Source organism: Acromyrmex echinatior, chromosome 2, assembly GCF_024713525.1.
Source record: "Acromyrmex echinatior isolate Ae372 chromosome 2, ASM2471352v2, whole genome shotgun sequence".
Classification (NCBI taxonomy): Eukaryota; Metazoa; Arthropoda; class Insecta; order Hymenoptera; family Formicidae; genus Acromyrmex; species Acromyrmex echinatior.
In genome coordinates, this window is record NC_141853.1 from 9,114,913 (window position 1) to 9,132,795 (window position 17,883).

The 17,883-nt window shown below is 32.5% G+C and overlaps 2 protein-coding genes across 7 annotated transcripts in view; one reads left to right on the top strand and one right to left on the bottom strand.

The window, feature by feature from the left end:
* The window catches only part of nau (myogenic-determination protein nautilus), a 63,854-nt gene that overhangs the window by 14,587 nt on the left and 31,384 nt on the right, over window positions 1-17,883 (top strand). For both annotated transcript variants that reach the window (XM_087416727.1, XM_011059365.2), the window contains exon 4: window positions 1,833-1,911. In XM_087416727.1, coding sequence (XP_087272853.1) covers window positions 1,833-1,911 — 79 coding nt within the window. The remainder of the gene's footprint in view (window positions 1-1,832; window positions 1,912-17,883) is intronic.
* On the bottom strand, window positions 2,446-17,694 carry LOC105147971 (glucose dehydrogenase [FAD, quinone]). 5 transcript variants are annotated; one of them, XM_087416724.1, is made up of 5 exons: window positions 16,929-17,694; window positions 13,675-16,661; window positions 13,397-13,514; window positions 10,445-12,248; window positions 2,446-10,345 (listed from the first exon to the last, which is right to left on the bottom strand). In XM_087416724.1, exons 4-5 carry the CDS (start codon window positions 12,233-12,235, stop codon window positions 10,196-10,198), a joined length of 1,941 nt encoding a protein of 646 aa, XP_087272850.1. In that variant the 5' UTR covers window positions 12,236-12,248; window positions 13,397-13,514; window positions 13,675-16,661; window positions 16,929-17,694; the 3' UTR covers window positions 2,446-10,195. The 5 variants fall into 5 exon arrangements, with proteins under 5 accessions (XP_087272850.1, XP_087272852.1, XP_011057666.1 ...); XM_087416726.1 differs by lacking the exon at window positions 13,675-16,661; XM_011059364.2 differs by lacking the exon at window positions 16,929-17,694 and having other exon boundaries at window positions 15,320-16,821.

Here is a 17,883-nt window from a genome sequence, read left to right on the forward strand (position 1 = left end):
CAATTTGCGCATTCGTCGATGCGCTTTCTGCCCGTTGGTGCATCAGCGGTGACCCAATTTCGCGAACTTCGAGTATGAGCTGTGTGGTGTTGGAGAAGCAAATTGGGTAACGATAATTCCAGCGATTCCACCCATCGCCGCTTCCCGCCTATCGTCGTCACGCTTCGCTCGCGAATATCTGCAGAATGATCCTCGACCATAGGATAAACTGAAGTACAGCCGAATTAATGGTTCACTCGAATACAACTGGAATTTGTATTTGCTATAACTTAGCGGATTAATTCTACAAAGTTTTGAATGATTAAGAGATATCACGTCTCACTTGAACAGTTTCAATAATTTGGAACAAAATTACAAAGATGTTTATTGAATTTATCTTCTTCGAAATATATACATAGATGTGGTATACTTCACTCTTAAACTTTGTGTTTTTCAGTTTTATCCGTTTGTTTCAACGGTTCTAATATATTATATTTATCGAACGCATTATTCACGTCGATTATTATTTTTAATGAAAAGTGAAAAAAAAAATATATATATATACACTATATATATTTTCATTTTTCGTTAAAAATATTAATCGATGGCTTTGAAATGTGTTGCAGTAAGTTTTCGATTCGATTCTCTTTAGCGAAGAAATGATAGGAACTATATTTTGTTTCTTATCACTTTCAAATCTTACGACCATTCTTTTAGACCGTTTTTATTTCTGCTGCAAAAATGTTTTCATAAAAAATAAAATAAAGATAAAAACAAAATTACAGCAGAAAGAGCAACTGAACAATCTCTTGTAGATGAATAATGAATTAATTAATAATTTGTATCTATTATTAACGGCTAATATAATTAAGTCATATTTTTATGGGTTATGATTAATAAATGTTAAATTAACAATGTTATGATTTTACAAATTAAAATAGAACTGACGTTATTGCACCATCGACATACTTTGCTTTATATCACTTTGCAAAGAATACTTTGCTTATACAGTGAACGCGTTTTCTTTTAATTGCTTCACAAACGCTTTCGGATCGCGTTAAACAGTGGAATCATCGTGAAAAACAAGACGAAAAGAATTTTATTATTCGAAAATTTTATTATAAATCTGAGGGAAGGTTTTTTTATTTTTTTTATTTTTTGTGTATATAAAATAGAATGAAATCTCTCTCAAAATTAATACAAATTATTCTGAAATTATTCTAAAATTAATGGAGCAAATAGATATTATTAATATAATAAAAATAAAAACAAAATATTTTTGCTTTATCTACAATGAGTTAAGTCTTTATATAAGCGATTTTATTTTTTGCTAGAATATGATATAAATTACATGCGTTGTATATAATTTTATTTTGCAACACGCAAACACTAATTTATTCCATTATTATTTTCAATGTCCTGAACATTTAATAATTTTATGAAATTATAATGGAGCAAGATAAATATCTGCCTGGGCTTTGGAAAAGGGGAGACGAAAAAAAACGGATAAAATGTAAATGGAAATACAATTAAAACAAGACTTATTATTTCTTACAGGATCAAGCGCGATCGATGATTTCTTATCGAGAGGCGATTAGAATTATTCGATTCAATTCGAATCTGTCATCTTCCTAATCTCTTCTATTGAGACTTCATTATTTCTGAACACGCTTGCTTCCATTGTGAATGATGTGCTTGTGACGTGCCCTGTTTCATTTGCGTCGCGAGATGAAACGTTGCGCGCACGGAAACAGTTACATCGAAAAAGAGAAAGAGTGGGAGAGAGAGAGAGAGAGAGAGTGTGTGTGTGTATGTGTGTATGTGTGGCTCTACATTCGTTCTCTTATTTACAGAATGGAGAGTCGCCGCAGTACGTGACGGACAGACTTCGGCAATTCTCAGATCCTTTGGCAAGGTTTCAACCAATTAACGGTGAGTGGTATTACTCGCATTCCACCCTGCGTAGTTGCTTACAAATTTAGGTTCTCGGGGGAAGGTACTTAAGGTCACAACACAGACTTTTGCATAACGCATAATGTATATAAGCGAATCAATCAATCAGAATACTTCCTTTGCTTTTATTTCGTAGAAAAAAAAGGATTTTGATTGGTGCTATGAGATGCTATGCATTGTACGTTATGCAAAACTCTGTACTGCAGCCTTTAACGCCAAGACCTGCTTGCTCTTCCTTCCTTACACATCTTTCAGTAACCGTAACTAGAATTGTGTGTCCTTATGTACGTGAATTACGTAACAAAGAAATGGTACCGATTATTGCAATGATAATTTTGTTCCTTTAATAATACTGTGACAGTGGCGAGAATATTTATGATAATCAGTTCAAACTTGGATACTGCAACAAAAATGATATTAATAAAAAAAATTAAATATTACATTTAAATATTGCGATTAAATATTAATCTGGGCTATACGAAGTTTACGTAGAAAAAAAATGGACATTTAAAATTTATTTTTATCTTTTTATTTGTGAACTTTGACTGCGTTCAAAGAACGCGCTATCAGCGCTTTTATGTCGTTCTATCTTTATTGTTCATTATACGTAAAACAACAGTAGAGAATGATGTAATAGCGTTGATAGCGCGGTCCGCGAAGCAGCAATGCAGCCTTTGTAATAGAAAAACTTTTTTAAATTTTTCTTATTTTTACTGAATATTTTGTCGATGTTACATTTTGTTACTGAAACTTTCTGGTAATTAATACTGCAGTTAAAAGGAAAAATTCATTATTTATTAAATTAGAAAAGCTGTTATAAACTAAAGAAGGACTTAATTTGCGTACGTCCGTCTTTATCAATTATTTGATCCTTAAATTATGTCTCATATATTAGATTACGTCTCTATTATTATGGAGCACACATGGCACAGAAAGATTGTTAGAGAAAGATCGTATGGTATCTTTTCTGCGGCACGTATTCCTTTGCAGAAGAAACAGCGAAATGATTAGTGCATCGTGTGTCCGTAGTCTCGCAAATTCTCGCTCATGACTCGTTCTGTCACGCAAAAAATCATCAACATCTGCATCGCATAAGGCAGCATTAGTACACAAGTCGTTATGCAGCCTCATGATTGAAGAACCCATAAGATCAAATTTGCGTTCGTTGTCTCACGTGCACATTGAACAAAAATAGATCGTATTTCCGTAAAAATATGTGGACAAGTGTAACTTTTTGATACATGTATGTGATGTTTTAGACAATTTAGACAACTATATACTGTGTTCTTTTTTTAAAATAGATTCTATAACAAGATTAGAATTACTTTTACTCACTGAATAAAATTTTAATGGAAACATTGTACATATCGCAAATTTTTGATATTTCTTCTATTTTAATTAATTGATTAATTATATAACTCTTCAATTGCATTCGTAATGATATGTAAATTAAATTAAATTTGTTTTTAAGAATCGACAAGTATTATGTAAAAATCTAAATTAAATTTGAGAAATCAAAACTTTATGGTAATTTAAGAAATGCATATTATATTGCAGATTTTTCAAGGCTATTTAAATTGTGATTATAAGTCTAGTCTTGAAAATAATAATATTTATTCAGAATAAATAATATTATCAAATTGATAACTTTACGTATCAAAGGTGTCAGTTATCAAAGGTAAACTAATAAAAAAGAATTATTTGATCTCTCTCTCTCTCTCTCTTTCTCTCTCTCTCTCTCTCTCTCTCTCTCACACATGTTAGAATATATATTTTTTTACCGATTATATTTGATTGGTCAATAATTTTTCGTTTAGAAAAAACAATTTTTTCCCTTTCCTAGGAAACTCAATTTTTTTAGTCTTGTCACTTTTGAAGTAATGGAGCCATATGGAAACCATAACTCTCTACAGTGATATCGAAGATACTGTCGACAGTTATAGGTCAGATACAAAAATAATATCTCATATCGTCACAATTGGTCGCGTGAACTCATCTAAAATAGTTTAACGGTGCGCAAACAGAAGCGATAAGACTCAGTTGCGACCGAAACTTCCGTCGTTTCCGTTTCCTTTTCAAACTGCCTCGTCGTAGTTGCTCGGGGAGCAACTAATTTCCAGAACGAAGGCGACAGCCTGTGCGAATATTATCGTTAGAATCATACGTGTCGCGTAATCTTCGGGAGCAGAGAGGTACATACCGACGCGCGTCTTACAAAGTAAACCGACACGGATGATTCAAAATGGCGGGTCACTTGAACGCACCTCGGCAGGTATTTTTAAGCAGATTAATGTTGGACACGAGACGGGGCATTAAGCAGATCGGTATTAATGAGTTTTGTCATCCTTGAGTGACACTCGAGTCTCCATTTGGTTACACTCGCCGCTATAGATAGCCCACCCATGCGCGCTTCTGTGGTGCAACATTTCTCCCCACGACCGTTCGCACGCTCGCGTGCGTAAAGACGATATATCGTGCCTACGAAAATCTTCGGATGTACGTAGAAACTAACGAGATTATCCGTCGCACTTGCTGTGCTAAAAGAGCAAGGCGAATTGGCTCACAGAATCTGGACAGAGTGTCATTTCATTGACGTCGAATGTAAAGGCAAATGAGATAAATATAAAATGAGATAAGAGATAACGGAAAAGATTATTTATATTGAGATTTGGGAAAGTATATACGGTGTATTTAACAAAATCTTTGAATTTTTTTTTCACACTTAAAGTGACAATTTTGCATTAACAAAATAATACTAATTTTTTTTATTTCTCTCGTGAAAAAGTTGAGAAGATTATTTTAATCGAATCGAAGTGTTTTCGTAGATTTGATTTCTATTCTTTCTGTATCTTATTTAATACACTTCTGTAGGATTTACTTTGTACATTCGTTGATGTAGAATTGAATTTTATTCGCTCAACTCTTCGTCAATTACGAATAAAGAATTTTGATAATTATGGGATTCTCTGAGATTTTTAGTGTTTATTAATTTCTTGACACTACAGATGTTACAGAATTTTCCACGTTTAGAGCGTAACATCTTTATATTTTTAAATTCATGATAATTTATTGCTTCTCGATAAAATACTCAAGTTAAAGGCTTCTATATTGTTCGGTTTCTAAAAACTTTATCTCGGTTTTGAAATTAAAAACTTGATTCAACTCGTATGCTTTAAATTCTATTAAAAGTTTGCACAACGCCCTGAAAGTGAAAGGATTGAAAAAATGCTTTGTCGCATCTGATGCCTGCCCGCCCTTTCCGTGTCAGTAGTAAAACGTATATATACCGTGAATAAGCCTTGATACCATAAAGGCAATAACCTCCATCGAGCTAGTATTGCGAATCTTTATTTACGAAGATACTTTATAACAGACTAGCCATTTCCATTTTTACTTCTTTTATTTAACATAGAAAATATCAATAGGTATTTGTGTTTTGAAGGAAAAAAATGATTTGGAGAAGAGCTTTTAGATGACTGAACATAAAGGTATTATTTGAAGATTCAACACTCGTACAATGAATTTGAGCAGGTACTTGATATCCGGCATGAAAACTATAAAAGCAATAAATCCAATATGCCGTTATACCCGACTTTGGTTGGCTTTTTGGCACGATATATATAAACTCACATTTACCGTGTGCGTATCGAATATTTGTTCTCTTAACTTCCTGATCGCCAGATGAATGATAAATCTTTGGTGGCTTTGATATCAAACATATATGCGATCAGTTTATAGTCTTATTTGAAATAGCAAAAAGAAATTATTTTTTCGTGATGAAAGTTAATCAATATTTGAGCATATATAACATTTATTTATCATATTTAAATATATTTTGAAAATATATTAGGTGTTGGAATTAATTCGTAGCGTTTTACAAGTGATGGGAAGTACTTTCATTAATGTATTTTTTAATGCTCATGTGAAATAAATAACATTCTTTCATTAAAAAACGCTACGAATTAATTCCAACACCTAATAGTTTTACAAAAAATATTTCAAATAAAAGTTATATGATATTATATAAAGGGAGATGTCACTATTGTACATCTTCCTTTACGCTATATAATTTTCGTTTGAAATGTTTTCTTAGTAAAATTGTATATTTACATATGTTGGACTATGCATTATACACCATGTTCTCTCATTGTACATATTACATATATTTTACACTTTTTTGCGTCATACAAGATGCAACTGCATTTCTGAAACGCATTTCTTGCTAATATTCATTTTAATGTCGAACCTTTTGTGACATTCGATTCGATTAAGGAATTTAATAGAGTTGTGAAGCGATACAAATATTTCGTCTCGTGATATTTCCGTCGATTATCTGTCGTTTGCTACCTATTTTCAACGTTTATCAATCACGCAATCCGCAATACGGAGCTGAGATTAATCCTGCTGTCAATAGCTTGCGGTCAGGTCGCTTTCCGACGATCGATCCTCTCGGCACACCAAATTCTCGCGTGGTGCATGATGTACTATCCGCCTCCGTCCGTCTGCTTTTTCGAATGCTTCTCTCTCCGTCTCTCTCGCTTCTCGACAATGCCACAAAGACGATGCGGCGTGATGCGTTTTGAGATAAATTATTCGGGAGGCAGGAGACCGCGCGTTGGAGGGCGCGGCCCTATTTTCCGGTCGACCGCCTGTGCAATTTCGATCGCTGGCACGCCAAGAGAGGCTGCCTCGATGCCACCACAATGCGGCCTCGATCTTCGTAATTGACTTCCCATCCGACGGTCTCCTCTGACACTTCGTCAGCCCGTAAATGCTCGCATAAAAAGAGAAAAGAAGAAAAAAAAAATTATCACCCTGTCGATCGCGTCGAAAAGACGTGTGCCATTGTCAATTTCCGTGAAATATACGGCCCGTCTCTATTCATTGTTTCGCTTACGCTTCTTCGACGAGATGGCATTTATTTCGAGAAATTTATCGCGTTATCAAATCAGCTATAAAACCAGAGGAGTATGAGAGAAATATAGAAAATTGTTGAATGGAAATTTAAACAAATTGGACCTTAACAGACGCGTTATAATATAAATATACAGGAGTACGTTTAAATTACACTTGCATAAAATTATATATATTGGGTTAGGGAAAGTTTCTTCATATTTTTTAATTCAAAATTGTATATACAATATCTTCGTCAAAAATAAACGAAATTTAAATTTAAAAAAAGGATTTTAAAGCTTGAAATCTCTACTTTCGAAAGGTTACTATATTTTTTGAGTTTCTGTTTGGTAACTTTTACATTTAAAAAACTACGAACTACGAAAAATTTTCTTTTCTCTTTGGGGGTCTCTCACGTGCCCAAAAAAAATTTACGAAAACTTTCGACTACCTATTGTGAAAGCTTGAAGGTTTCCCTACAAAATCATTTTTTAAAAATGTTCCTATGATTTTTTGTTCCTGAGTTATTCGCGAGTTAAGTAAAGGAGCATTCTGACTTCAATTGCTTACAACTCCGATAAAAATCATCATACCGCAATTTAAAAAATAGATTCTTAAAGCTGAAACTTTGCTCTAGCGAATGATATAATTGTAACGAAAATTTCGCAATAAATGAAAAACTTTTGCAAAAGAATTTTTTTAAATACGAAGAAACTTTTTCCTTGACTTAATATTTATGAAATATATAAGACGAAATACAAAAAGAGTTTTTCTCGTAAGATTAATTAGTTATCTATCAAGTCCTAAAACTCGTGGCTTCTTTCGTTTCCGATGTGTCCATTCTTATTCAACGTGAAGATATATTAAGCCCATTTTACAATTGCGTAAGCAAGTGATTGTAGTTGTAAGAATTGACTAATGACACGGTCGAATATAAGAAGAATATTCATCTGTAATTGATCAACTATAACCACTACAGCTGTAGCTTACACAATTGTAGAATGGACTTTAATTTTCTCATAGCTTTATATAGCTTCATAATTTTATTATTACGCCACTTGCTATTGTTCGACAGATTTATTATGCGTAGCAAATTATAGAACCAATAATTTTAATTTTAATTTTATTATATGAACGGATTAATATTCGCACGGAATTCACTTCGCACGCGTTTACCTGATTCCGAATTGTAGTCGTTTAACGTGAAGATTACTATCAATTTAATTTATCCTATTTTAATCTCAATCTATTTTAATCTCAATCATAAAATATATCACAATAGCTATATCGGTCACTCATATGCGTCATTAAATCTTAACAAATTTATTTCTCGTCACGTAACAGTGTGTTTCTCAACACTCCGAAAGACATTCATTTACTACGCATCGTTAATCTGCTCGTAAACGTTGAATATGCTCGTGTAAACGCCATTAGAGCTATCGTCATCAAGATCAAGAGCCTCTTGGTGCACTCTGCCTACACTTAATGCAAAATGGAGCGAATATCGTTATGGGTTAGTTGATAACTCTTACATTAATTAACTTTGCACGCCTCTCTCAAACTAAGATAACACACGATAAATTATTAATATAAATTAAAAAGTTGCATTAGAGAGACGTAGTGATGAACGTAGAATGTTCGTGAGAGAAAAGTTAAGATTCAAATCTAATTAAGGATGTATAATTAGAATACGCACGCAAATAAGTAGAATTTCCTGTATATCATCCAGCAAACGTCTACATATCACGCATGCAGACGACTCTTAGGGTGGCAGTAGTGTCGAAGTAACCAACGGACTCTTACATATGTTCTATATTAAATTATTGCGTTTATGCGACACTACCCTCGTACTAGCGAAGAAGGAACGAGAGAGCGAGAGAGAGAGAGAGAGAGAGAGAGAGAGAGAGAGAGAGAGAGAGTACGAGTAGGAAGAGCGTAAGAGACCGAAAAGCGGAGAGCCGACCGGTACTTGGACATTTATCCCCGCAGCTATTTCCGTGAGACACTTGTAATGTTTTCGTTTTTCCTCCGTGCCGAAAATGCGGCGGGATTAATTGGCCTACATTCTGAAAATAGATGAGCGCTACGGCGTGCGCGTGTACGTGCGTGTTCCGCGTGTGTATGAACGTGCGAGTCAACATGCACGCATGCACGCGTTGACCGGCGTTGAGCAGTTTGTTAAAAATCGTTATCGTGTACAATCGACTGATTTAATTAAATCTTAACTTTTGAGTTTGCACGTGTATACAATAATGTAGCTAATTAATCTCTATTGATTCTGTATTTGTTAAAATAATTTGCTTTAATGCAGACACTATAAAAGACACTATAAAAAAAAAAGACACACTTATTCCAAATTTGACTTTGTTTTGTTCTTTTGCATCGACAAAATTTCTTCTTTTGCATTTCTTCTTTGCAAAATTATAAAAAATATACTTTTTATAGTTATATATAAAAAACAATAGTCAATGAAACAGATAATTATTTTCTTTTAGAACTCAAAATCGAATTTATAATCGCATAAGATAATTTCTCATTTTACTATTTGGTTTCTTTTTGCCCATTCGAAGAGTAGCAGAGTTGTATCACTGTCGACAAGTTGTCATGATATGGTTACTTCGGGTGTATGAATGCTTCAGCCATGCCAACTCGCATCACGTGCACTGTGTACATGCTTGCTCTGTAACAGCTTGCGAAGAGATTCTCCCTCGATCAAGTTATTTGCTCCGCAGAACGCTCGTATACGTGTGGCGTTTGTGACAAAATCTGAATTCTATTGAAATCTATTGAAATCTATTGAAATAATAAATTATAACATATAAATTTATTGCTCTGATATCAATATATCGACATATATAATGTCAATATATTAGGTGTTGGAATTAATTCGTAGCGTTTTACAAGTGATGGGAAGTACTTTCATTAATGTATTTTTTAATGCTCATGTGAAATAAATAACATTCTTTCATTAAAAAACGCTACGAATTAATTCCAACACCTAATATATGTACATTATACCGAATATCGTATATAATATCGAATAATATTTATAATATTGTCACAAATTAAAATCCAATTCCACCAATGTAAGATTAACTTTGACCTATATTCATAATCCGTTCCTATTTTAAGACCATCTTAGGTAATATCTTAAGATGATACTATGATTGGCTTATGACATTTTAAAACTACATTTAAGATGGTCTTAAAGATAAGAATCCATTATGAATACCAGCCTTTAATTTCAGTTTCACATACTGATCTTTTTCTAATTCTTAATTGAACCGAGATTAAAATTAATTTTACATTGGTGGGACTGAACTTTTAAATAACATGACAATAGAAATTGCAATGACTTTGCAAAAAATATCTAGCATGATTTCTTCAAAAATCCCCATTCTTCTTTGATCATATCTGCAGCTTTTTCAGCGATCATATAAACAGGTATGTTTAAGTGCCCCGATGTAATTTCGGGCATGATAGACGCATCTGCCACTCGTAATCCTTGAATACCAATCACCTGCAAAACATTGCATAAATTTATAACTTTCGTCGCAACTCTTATTATTATATATAAATTATTATATAATATATAATATTACGCATAAATAACAAATACTTTTAATTTAGGATCGACGACAGCAGTTGAATCTTCTTTTGCTCCCATTTTGCAAGTTCCAGAATAGTGAAAAAGCGTGGAAGTCATGATCCTTGACACGCATTCCCAATAAGCATCAGAGTCATATTCGTAGTCATTGCATTCAGTATAAGTAATATTTGACAACTTAGAATCAAATGCCTGCATCGCCTTTGTATGACCAATACTTAATGCAGTTCTAATACCCGCAATCATAGTTTTGATATCATCAGGATTATCGAAATAATTTGGTACAATATCTGGTTTAACATTAATATCATTAGCTAATAACATTATCTGACCACGGCTTTTTGGTTTTAATAATATTGGCCCAAGGAACCAGTCATGCCCGTCACTATATTTCCATTCTTGACGTAATGGGTTTTTATAATTTAATAATCTTGAAAGAATAAAATCTTCCATCAGTGGACCACTAGCAAATAATAATTCGATGTTCGGTAGATCATTACGTTTTTCTGGTTGTTTTGTGTTGATAAAACCAATGGCTTCGCCTTTACTTGTTAACGGTAGTGTCTTTATATGTGGATTAATAAAATTGAAAAATTGTGAATTTATTGATACATTTGATGTCCATGTTAATCCATAGAAAGTTGCATGGTCCATGAGGTTTTTACCGACTGATGCGTCTCGGATAACGTCTATGCCGAGTTCGGTAAGATGTTTTGCTGGTCCAATACCTGATAACATCAACAATTGAGGCGACTTAATTGCACCTGCGCACAGAATAACCTCTTTACTCGCAAACACACGAATAGTTCGATCTTTTTTAGTGAATTCCACGCCGACTGAACGATTTGTGCTAGAATCGATCAGCACTTTTGTAACTATGCTTTGAAGAGTTACATGAAGATTCTTGCGATTGTGTATTGGGTGCAAGTACGCCCTATTGCTACTCATGCGAGTACCGTTCATGATTGTGAACTGCAGATATGAGAATCCTATTTGATTTTTTCCATTGTAATCTACTAGTTCTGAATATCCTAGTTCCTTGCCAGCTTCTAGAAAAGCCTCTGCCAACGGGGTATAAGATGGCAAATGGTTGATATGTACTGGTCCATTAGTACCATGATACTTAATATCCGACTTCAGCTCTGGAATATCCATTGTTTCCAGCTTTTTAAAATACTTGAGAACATCCTTATATGCCCAGCCCTCGTTTCCCATCTCGGCCCAACGATCATAATCTTCGGCATTGCCTCTAGTAGCTGCCATGAAATTTAACACGCTACTGCCACCGATTATTTTTCCCGCTGGGAAAATGCAACTGTTATCTTTCATACCAAGACAATATTTGTTGGAAGGTCTAGTTTTGTATTTCCAATTGATGTTACTGTTCGAAGATAGGATTGGTGCGATCATAGGAATGTCCATGAAGAAGCTTTCGTGAAATCCAGCTTCAATCAGCAATATTTTGACTTCAGAAATTTCGCTTAGCCTTGCTGCTATTGTAGCACCGGCCGTGCCGGCACCAATTACTATGAAATCGAATGTCTCATTGTATTGTGGTGTCATATCCGATACTTCTTCACTTCGAAAACGTTGACTTTGCTCCAAGAAATTTAATGTTTTATTATTCAGATTAATTATATTGAACAATTTTGATTCGTTCATATTGTTACCGTAAAGTCTGTGATACCAATTTGGCGGTGGTTGTTCGTGAGACTGTAATAAACTGATCATGATACTCAAAATAAGAAGGAGACTCGTTACCTTGCTTGATATATTCAAACATAGCAGTTGGTATGTAAACATTGTTGAAGCGTATCTAAGCAAAAAGAATGAATAGTGTATGACTAATCGTTATATATACAATAGAATTTTGTCTATTCAAACATGTTAAGGTATAGTTATCGATTAACCGAATGATTTGAATAATATGTTTACTAATTCTTCCTTCTACTAATACTTACGAGTATTACTTCCGATAGTTAGAACTGATCCTTATTATAGTTATTAACCCTTACCCTACTAAGGAGTAGGAGATCACTAGTTACCGAGCGATTTCTGTTCGTGCAAATTTCTTCGCGTCTTTCGGTAATTATATAATAAATTATACTACATTTTATTATTTTCCAAAATGAAGTGCCAATATTTATTCTAGAAAGTTGAAAATATGTTGGTGAATTTTTAGAGATTTTTTGAATTATTCTGAATAAATGAAAAAATGGACGAATTCTAGTACCCCTCCCCCCCTCCCTTCTTGTTAGTATGAATGAGGCACCAAATTGTAATTGATTGAGGCACCTAATAGGGTAAGGGTTAATTAAAGTTGAGTCTTCTTTAAGAAGTCAGTTTTTTTAAATGGATATTTTATTTCCTAAAAATACGTAACTCCTATTCAAATTTAGAGTTTAATAGATACAATGTTTTCTTAATATCTTCGATTATTATTAGAAATTGTGATTATTTATAGAATTATTCATTTATTTAGTTATTATAGATTTTTGATAGCAGTCTATATATGGAAAAAATTATATATACATATACATTTACATACATTTTGCAATATTAGCTGCAATATTTTTTGATATAATTAAGTGCGCCAATATAATTTGAGACATGATAGATGCATCTGCAACTCGTAATCCTTGAATACCAATTACTTGAAAAATATCAATTCGAATTCAAACAATTCGAACTTATAAAAACTTTCACGTCACATCCCTTATTATTATATTACGCGTAAACTTTCTAAATGTTTTACAGCAAATTATCTACTTGCATATAATGTTTCAAAATTTTCAGGATTTTCGAATTGCCTTTTTTGTGAGAATGTGAAAAAGATTCTAAATCTTGTTTAACATGTTTGAATAATAATTAGCCTTTGAATATTTGAAATAAAATACAATAATAGATAAATATGCCTAATACAATAATAGATAAATATGCTCAATACGTATACTAAGTCCATACCTTTCTTATGTGTGGCTGTTAATGTATGCTCTGCTGTTATAGAGGCTTAAAATTTATGGAGATTTTAAGATTCTTTTTATGAGTTTTTTGTAAACCAGTTCTTTCCTTTATGTAACAGCTATAACAAATAACTCTTATTGTCATATGTACAACACAGATAGAAACACGAAAAAATATTCTATTATAAAATCTCATGGTCTTTTAAATTCTATATGTAATATCTAATATTCTATTTTCGAATTTTTCAAATTATTAATCGAGTATTGTGTATTATTTACCGTTTTATCTATCATTGTTGAGTTGACTCTCAGATACTCTAAAGTATATGACAAACTAAATTTTGAGACTTTTAATTTCTATTGAATAAATCTGATGCTTTTATTATTTTATGATCCATATTTTGTAATCATATGAATCCATGTTTTATATCCATGTTTTGTATTAGTCATATAAATCAATTTCCTGTTCCGTCTTGCAGAATTATTCAACATGTGACATTATTACTTGCAACATTTTTTTATATAATGATTAAATATTTATTTCTTGTAAGATATTACAAATTAAATTGCATGAAATGAAAAATTCACAATTTGAAACTTTGAAATTTAAATTTAAGATATAATTTTAGAATACGGACTTTGCTTATTATAACGAAATATAATACACGCTTACAGAGATAAAAATATTATCACATCGTCATTTAATTTATAAAATAAAAATATTTTAAACAGAAAATTAAAATGTGAACCTTAGCAGTTATTAGTGCGTAAATTATACAAAGTAGTTTAAAAGTTCGGAAATGACCAACATCGGAAAATAAACTATTTTTTAGAAAAATGTTTTATATATGCATATGTAAAATTTGTAGAATTTTATTACAATAAGTAACGCGATGTAATTATAATTTTTAACTTAAAAAGTTGTAAGGTTTTATTAAGTAACGCATTATGTATAACAACATAATTGTTAACAATGTGGTCTAGAAAGCTTTGTTAAAGTCAAATAAAAATCAATTTGAAAATTTTAAGAACTTCCATTTTTTTGCAAATTTACAGCTTATTTCTAGAGCTTTTCAAAATAATATAATTTTTTTTTTCATTAAATATTTTCCGTGTTATGAAATTTGAAAGAGTTTCCAATATCGTCGATCACACATGGTCAAATAACTTATCAATCATCATTTATTTGTGCAAGTTTGTTGAAACATGTGCTGATTTGCAATAACTGTGCAGTTTTGTCTCACACATATGCTTCAATAAATTTGTACAAGCGACTGCGCATGTATATTTGACACAGATTAAACATTTTGTTGTCTTTAAGTATCAACATTTCCGTCCCAGGTGACTTCATTAATTTATAAATTTGATAAAAGATATAATAAAATGGATAAAAAAATGATTTATATCTTCACGCATTAACTGATAAAAACATTCAACAAGTGCCTATGCATTAATCCATCCAACTAATTTGATAAGTTTATTTGAACGTGTATGGCTAACCTTGGCTTTATCTAATCAATATTCATTTGCTCAGTAAGTAGGCTAACTTTGTCGACTTGAACACGTCCATTAGCTAAAATCTTTTGAACATTGTTTAGAGTTATTAGCAATTCATATGTCAAAAATAAGATCAATGAATTGTTTTTCTTATTTTTATTTTTACGCAAAAAACTCATCGGAACAACATCTATCCTTTTTTTTATCTTGACAAGTAAATTTGTTATCAAACATAACTTTGTCGTCTATAAATTATATGTAATTGCTTTATGTATATTTAATTTATAATAAGATAGGAAACAAGACCGTTTATGTTAAATAACATTACTTTAAATCCGAAGCGCCACTACGGTCTAAGTATTAAGATGTTGAACTAATATATATATATTTTTCAAACGAATGAATTAATTTCAGAAATGATAATTACGTGTCAATATGATTGTCGACATTAACGCAATTGATCTGAAATGTTAATAATCCTCCCAAAATTCCCCAAATTAATCTTAATATTTTTTCGCAATAAGTTTATTACAGTTTTTTAAGATTAATTTGGAATCGCCTTTAATGCATTCGTCGCATTGGTTTCAACAGTCTTCTTGTCGTCGAATCGGTGTCTTTTAAGCGGCATTTTCAATCGAGGAAATAGCCAAAAGTCGCAGGGAGCTACGTCGGAACTGTACGGAGGGTGGCGAAGCTGTACAACACTGTGTTTTGATAAATACTGCTGCACAAGGTTTGATGCATGCGCTGGAGCATTGTCGTGGTGAAGAAGCCAGTCACCGGTTTGCCAAAAGTGCGGTCGTTTTCTTCTAATTGCATCACGCAATCTTTTCAAAATTTCAACGTAGTACTCTTTGTTGATCGTCTGACCTGCAGGAGCATATTCGTGATGCACGCCTTCATAATCGAAAAAAACAATCAACATTGACTTGATTTTACTCCGACTTTGACGTGCTTTTTTATTTGTGTTTTGCCCATACACTCGTCTCCAAAGGCCTTTTGCAACATTTCAATAGTTTCTGCACAAGTTTTTTCAAGTTTAAAGCAAAACTTGATGCAAATTCATTGCTTAACTTTTTCGGTCATTTTTAGCTACTTAAAAATCCGACGAACGTGAAAAAGACACTGTAAACAAATACACACTGCGTATGAACTATACGTCCTACTAGTGTCGGCGACCAACCGATAAGTTCGTAAGGTCCTACTGTTGACGTGCCTGCCCGGTAGAGGTCGCTAGAACACTTTGGCGCGAAGATATAAATGCAGGTCGGATACTTTTGGGACAGACCTCGTATATTAGTTCAACATCTTAATACTTAGACCGTAGGCGCTTCGGATTTAAAGTAATTTAATTATAAAATAATAAGGCTCAATAAATCAAAATAAGTAAAAGTAAAAAGGGCTACGAGCCTAAAACATAAATTGACAAACTGTATGAGTAGTTAAAAAAGTTTTTTTGCAATAAAACTATGTCATAAATTAAAAACGTAAAATATAATTTGACAATCAGAAGGTGAACAAACGTTTCGATCCTAGTTGGATCATTTTCAATGTGACAAATAAATTAGTGTGACAAAGTAAATTAACAACGGTAATTAACAATAGAGTTATAACGTAGATAAAAAACATAAGAGATCAAGTAAAATTCGCATTCGGACGCAAATTAACTATAAAACTCGCTCCAAATTGAGAGGAAATCAAATAAACGATTATAGTTGACAAAAATGTGCTCCTCCGAACCGTATGTGTGTATAAGGACGAACATGTTTCTGTTAGCAAGTATAAATTGTAATAATAAATTAACGGTAGAAGTAAATAAAAATAAAAATAATAAGAACAATAAGAAAAGTACGAATCGAGTCGCAAACAGTAAAAAGAAAAGTACAAATAAGTCGTAAATAATAAGTCAAATTTAAAGAAAGAGGCAAAAATTATCTTTGATATTATAAGACAAGCACATAAGAAAAAAGAGTAAATCGCCAACATGCATTGCATATGTATGATAAATTTAGAACAAATAAATTCACAATAAATACCTTATGTGTGTGTCGAAATGATGTATCATAGATTAGGCAATGCGAATGGAATCGAAATTGATCGTCTCTCTAAGAAGCTAAGATATAAAGTACGACATATAAAGACAAGAAGGTTGAAATGGAAAACTAGAAAGGGAAGGGGGAAAAAAATAATAAGAAGGAAAGAATAAAGTGGAAGGGAGACAAAGTAGGGAGAGAAGAGAAGGATGGGGAAGGGAAAGCAATCAAGAGGGAGAAAGAGACTGGATGATCTGTGAATAAGTATCGGGTAAAGATTCGGTATCGTTTTGTCTATTAAGGCCTTGTTTCTGTCTTTTAATATGAATCATTTCAGATACCAATCTCTTATTGTAAGAAGATTCGCAGTCCAAAATTCTCACATCGTTCCATTTGAAATTATGATCAAAATTGATTCGATGATCAGTTATGACAGTAGGAGAACCTGTATTCTTTTTGACGTCAGAGATATGTTCGTGTAGTCTCGTGCTCAATTTTCTCTTTGTCTGACCAACATAACTTGCCTCACAATCATCACATGAGATCTTGTAGACAACATTCTGACTGGATAGGAAGCTAAGTTCGTCTTTTCCTCTCTTTATGAAGCTTTTTAACGTGTTGGGAATAGAAAAGGCCAATTTACAATGAAACATACTAGAGATTGGAAGGAAACTTTCGGAAATGGATTTAACATAAGGAATCGTAAAATATTTGTCTTTATTGCGTGAATAGTGTGTAGTATCTTTGTTATATTTATGAAACTTTAATCTGCGTTCTACTGTAGAGAAAATAAAGGGAAGAAGATAACAGTTATTTAAGAAAATATGAATAGCATCTATCAAATTTTTTTGTTGGAATCGTGGATGTGATAATAAGATGATTTTGTCAATAAAACTGATGATGGTGCCTTTTTTATGGCACAGAGGATGATTTGAATGGAAATTAAGGAACCTTCCAG

Coding starts and splice junctions, on each gene's coding strand:
- LOC105147971 (XM_087416726.1), bottom strand. CDS start 12,235: ATGTTTACATACCAACTGCTATGTTTGAATATATCAAGCAAGGTAACG. Junction 10,346..10,444: donor TCGTCGATCCTAAATTAAAA/GTATTTGTTATT, acceptor AATGTTTTGCAG/GTGATTGGTATTCAAGGATT.